Consider the following 5,376-nt stretch of genomic DNA (forward strand, 5'->3'; position numbering starts at 1 on the left):
TAGTAGTTTGTAAAAATCTTTTGCTGAAGAATAACTAGCGTTAATTACAGCGTTGAACACTATTAGCGCTAACACAGCTGCCCGGGTAAAACTTTCCGAAGTTATTTGAGGTTCTTGCTATTTACGAACAAAGCAAATCCCCAATGTAAACAAGTTACGAAATGATAATGTGGCTAAAGACAAAAATAAAAACAAAAGCTATCTTTAAATTTATGAAAGATAAAGTTTTATGTGAAAAAAATGACGAAATATAAAACACACTGGTTACGGTGCGTTCACATGGAATGCGTTAAACTTGATTAAGTGTAACCCATTGAAACCACGACAAGGAAAAGGAAGTTCTAAGATGGATTCGAAAACAGGAGGTAAATAGAGATTGCTTGCATTGAAAATATTTTTGCGCTGTATTTCTAAACTGTTCTTGATAGTAGAAATTTTAAGACTAAGGATTGAAAACGTAACGTCTTAACATTTTCAGAACTTTGCGGTTGTTTTTATACCGAGTTTTGGGTAAAGTCTTAGAATAGTTTAAAAAATTTAGTTCTATTTTAACACAAAACGTGATAAGTTTTCACATATTAACCATAAGAGAAAGGCTCATAACAGGAGGTTCGTCATGTTAGGCTTGTAATGGAAAGTGGTATAATGGTACCTTAGCCTGTAAGGTTTGCCCACTTTCTTACAAAGTCTGTTTCCTTGTGTATATCTTAACAGTGAACTTTGATAGACTTCAGCAGTAATGACACATGAATGACTACTGTATAATCTGATTATATTTGAAGCTTCTTTGAACGAATACATCAAGATAGAACATTGTGACAGCAACAGCATAAAGACATGTTGCGGCGTTGAACGTAAAAACCAAAAGGGCTAATAACTCAAAATGCACGCACAGGGGAAGCAATCCATTACGTCACAAAGTGTTATGCTTCGTTGATTCGATAGACGAGAATTCTATGTCGTACACAATTTTATGTCACATTAATTGATATATTTATCACAGGCTATTTACAAAGGAAAACCAATAAATGTTCGGCGATGACAACTTTGTTGAAAAAATGTGGTCACATCAATTTATAACGTGTTCAATAAAAAGCACAAGGTTGGAAGCTTTAAAATCTAAAGTTACCCTCACATTACCTTGGGCAAATAATGTTTGATATATGAATGGTAGGAATGGGTTCACAGTTCGCAAGTATTTTCTAAGCTATCTGCCAGAAATTTTATCGCTTTAGGAAATACTCGAAGTAGCATAAATAATTAGTTTATTTAACTTTTGAGTTTTTGCATGTTCAGTTCGTATATGTAGACCTCAAAGTGTTTTATCTTTTTTTATAGATCAGCATTTTTGATATTGACAACACTGGTAATATTTACCTAGTGTAGCTTTTTCTGCTGTGCCTTCTGCGTACTCCTCTGCTCAATCCTGACCCGGTTTCTTGGATACCAAAACCGTACAAAGGCATAGGCCTAGGCTACGGCTTGGTTGGGCCGGGCACAGCGTTGGGGTAACGGCAGTAGCTTAATTTTGAGGACTTCGGTAGCCTATAATGGAAACGTAATAATTTAAAGTCGAGCCACGCCCATGTTTCCGTTTGAAAATTTAATATCATACGGTACCGGTCTACCGCGGTATTATTCATTTTTCACCTTTGACTGACCAGATGGTATTGGCAATCTGTCAATGCCAGACGTATATATTATTTTTGCATTTGTATATCAATACATTTTTTGCTGAGCTCTCAGTGGAGCAGTTTGGCTAAAATTGAGCTACAGTGACAGACTGAGTGCAAAATGATGTGCTAGGCTAGGTACGTTTTTCAGTTAACACTTGCCTAGGCTGAACAGAAAGCCTGTGGGTCTCCTTTTATTTGTCATAAATATGTGATGTCTCTGAAAATAGAGGAAACACTGGGGGCCCTATCGACAGTCTTGAAAAATCTCGCAGGTACAGTTGTCATGCTTTCCACCATTGGCATAGAGAGTTATGGTGTCAGACGATTTCGCAAACTAAGCTAAATATGGAGCGACATGCATCAGAACCGTGATTGTTGAAGAATTAACTTATTGCGTCATAATTGTTTCTCATTCAGACCTTATAAGTCATCTGAATGTTCAGTCCTTAGCTTACAGTTTGGTTCTTTAAAATAATGAAAAGTTGGCAGAAGTCATATTTACAAACACACTTTTCCAGCATGGCAGTTGGTCACCGGTGACATCAGTGCAAAGTTATTGTTGCACTGGGCTATTTCTCGCTTGCACTAGAATTTCTTGACATTAAAAATCTTCCAATCAAAAACAACATGACAGAATGTGTGCTTATGAGTGAATGTGCTTAATGGCCTTATTTGTTGTTTGAAATCCCTTATTTGCTGGTTTAGTTGAAATTAGTATCTTACAGCTTAGTCATAATTAAAAAAAGAGTAATTTCCTATATTCTGTTGCCTTACTTTAGATATGCAACCAAATTTTAAATCAATTTTTAAATTGACTTTTGTCATATAGGCCTATTTACCTCTGTGTTACATGAAATTTATATAAAAAAAATTTTTAACATACAGCTTTAAATTTTGAAATTGTTTCTTAGGATTATCAAACAATCTTCAACCGCAGCGTAACAGGACGTTATCTGTCCCTGTTCGAAATTTCTCTACTAGACTGCTTTTGAGATTGTCCAAAATGTCAATCTTTAAAAAGGCTCAAAAGAGTCCTGCTGACATTGTCAAAAGTCTCAAATCAGTTCTTCATGTTTTGTTTGAACAACAAACAAGTGGAAGAAAAATGGACAAGGTAACGACAACATTTTGGTTCGTTTGCAAGCGCTGTCATTACGATTCTGTTTTATGTTAAGGTTCATTGTGCTTGAAAACACTTCAGATACGTGGTTTTACGCATTATCATTTTCAATGGTTTTCTTTCTTTATCACTCTACAAGTGTTTCAGTACTTTCTTGCCTAATGCCATGCACTAGATCATGTGTAAATTTTGCTAATTTGTAATTAATTGGAAGAAAAAATTACTCAGGAAAATTTTTTTATTTTTGACCAATCTCAGTTAAATGCAGAACAGCGTCCTTTGATACGTCCTGTTACTTATTTAGTGTTCATTGTCACTTTGTCCCACGACTTACAATCATTCTATTTCAGTTGTGAAACTTCTTTAAATCTAGACGAAAATAGCCGTTAGGGATTGATAATTTTTGCTTTCAGGCTTTCGAAGACCTGATGAAGAACCTGGCTTCGATGAAGTCGATCATGTGCGGCACCGACCAACACGAGCCGCAGTCCGAGCTCGTGGCTCAACTCTCCCAAGAACTATACAAGAGCGAAATCATCGACATAATTTTGAAAAACTTGTCTCGGATTGATTTTGAGGTTGTGAACTATGTGTGCATGCTGTATATGTACTTGTAAATATTCCAAGTTCATCAAAGTTTTGAAACCTGTGCAGTTAAATCGTCGTTCCAGCTATTTTAATGATCTTAACATTATCAGGATAAAAAACATTTCACACAAATATTCAACACGTTAGCGAGACGACAGATTGGCAGCGGGCAACCCACCGTCGAATTCTTGTGCAAGAAGAAGAACATATTGGACATCTTAGTTGAAGGTTAGGCTGTTCATTGTTTTGAAAAAGCTTGCTAATGAAGAATTCATGTCGGTATCGTTCATTTAAAGTCGAAGAAAAGGATTTTATTTTCTCACTAAATCTCACTTAACGGCCATTGTTTTTGTGATTTTTCGGCATAAAACCAAACAGAATCATTCATATTTCTCATTTTTCATCATTTCCTCCGCAGGTACAATGACCCTGACATTGCCCTAAACTGCAGCATTATGCTGAGGGAGTGCATCCGATACGAATTCCTCGCAAAAATTGTTTTCGAGTCTGAGAATTTTTTTAAGTTCTTCGAATACGTTGAGATGTCCACTTTCGATATTGCATCGGATGCCTTTGCCACCTTTAAGGTTAGTTTGCTTTTGCTGGAGTCGTTTTCTCAAAGTTAAATTTGTCGATGTTGTTGTAACATTGAATTAATTTTTGCACAGGACCTGCTGACCCGGCACAAAGTTTCCTGCTTTGAATTTTTGATTAAAAACTACGACAGAGTGTTCCCAGCTTATACTCGCTTGCTTGAGTCGGAAAATTACGTGACACGTCGTCAATCACTTAAGGTTCGTTGCTTCAAAGTATCTGCCGTTTTATTTTAAAAATTGATGTCTATGTGTTAGCCTAAAAGACTTCAGAAATTCTAGCTCTAACATATATTTCTATCAATGCTATACAGTGTTGACCTGTACAAGTGTATGTATACGTACAGGTTGTGCATTCTGGAATTTTGTTGGTCTTTTGTTCACGTATACCAGGGGTTCCCAACCTTTTTATGTTCTCGTACCACTTAGCCACCACAGATTGTCAACAGGTACCACTATTATCAAAACAACTAATTTGATCCAATATTCGCACAGCAGCATTGTATCAATAACAATGACAGCAGGGAGCAAGATCGACAAAAGTAGCTTACTGAGTGCAGAGAATTTAGTACGCAAAGAAATAAAAGTGTTGTTCGCATATTTTATCAACTTAAAATTAAATTGTTAACTACTATACTGTATATCGCATGCAACGGAGAGCTGCTCGCGTACCACCGGTTGGGAACCCCTAACCTATACGTTGTGTAAATGAGCTTTTTGCTTGAAAAGTTCTTTCCTTTTAATATTACCTCATACAGGTAAACTGAAAATAGTGTGACAAGAAAAATAGTGGTATTAATCAATTGAAATTTAGTCAAGTTTCTACTGTGTGTATTAGTTACAAGCTATGCTCTGCATGGGGTGTGACAATTTCTAAGCTATGGTCGTGTAAATTTGTTATTTAGCTTGGAAAAGTGCTTTCAAGTCAGTAAGTTTGAACACACACAGCAATCATGTTGAAATATTTGTGAATGAATGTGCTTGACTTGTACGAGAAGATTTTCGGTTGATTGTAGTATTTATTTTATCCCGATTTCATTCAAGCTATCTCGGATTATTGTTACAGTAGAGCACACAGCTTTTTGAGTAAAATGACCTCATAGATCATGTTATACATTGCATTGTTGCATGCTTAACGCTTTACACATACAAAGCCATATGAGCCAACACATCATATGATTTCTTGCAAAATTATATTTTATGTCCGTAGCTTGCTTTGCGTTGCAAGAGCAATTAATTTCCATGTGATAATGCAATGCCTAGTTATTATGACATCATAAAGACAGAGTATGAAAGTTGAAAGACATTTCTATTTGTTTTTCTGTAACAATGGTGCATTGTTGTGTCATAAAAAATATAACTGAACATGTTTATTTCATTATAATTTATCCCCAGTTAC

At 35.8% G+C, this 5,376-nt stretch overlaps 1 protein-coding gene across 1 annotated transcript; it reads left to right on the forward strand.

Moving 5' to 3' along the window:
* Nucleotides 1–1,473: 1,473 nt before the first annotated feature.
* On the forward strand, nt 1,474–3,965 carry LOC143449069 (calcium-binding protein 39-like). Its single transcript, XM_076949118.1, has 5 exons — nt 1,474–1,948; nt 2,588–2,790; nt 3,210–3,374; nt 3,495–3,612; nt 3,803–3,965. Exons 1-5 carry the CDS (start codon nt 1,888–1,890, stop codon nt 3,826–3,828), a joined length of 573 nt encoding a protein of 190 aa, XP_076805233.1. The 5' UTR covers nt 1,474–1,887; the 3' UTR covers nt 3,829–3,965.
* Nucleotides 3,966–5,376: the final 1,411 nt, after the last annotated feature.

Source organism: Clavelina lepadiformis, chromosome 3 (genome assembly GCF_947623445.1).
Source record: "Clavelina lepadiformis chromosome 3, kaClaLepa1.1, whole genome shotgun sequence".
Lineage (NCBI taxonomy): Eukaryota > Metazoa > Chordata > Ascidiacea > Aplousobranchia > Clavelinidae > Clavelina > Clavelina lepadiformis.

Coding starts and splice junctions, on each gene's coding strand:
- LOC143449069 (XM_076949118.1), top strand. CDS start 1,888: ATGTCTCTGAAAATAGAGGAAACACTGGGGGCCCTATCGACAGTCTTG. Junction 1,949..2,587: donor AGTCTTGAAAAATCTCGCAG/GTACAGTTGTCA, acceptor ATTGTTTCTTAG/GATTATCAAACAATCTTCAA. Junction 2,791..3,209: donor GTGGAAGAAAAATGGACAAG/GTAACGACAACA, acceptor TTTTGCTTTCAG/GCTTTCGAAGACCTGATGAA.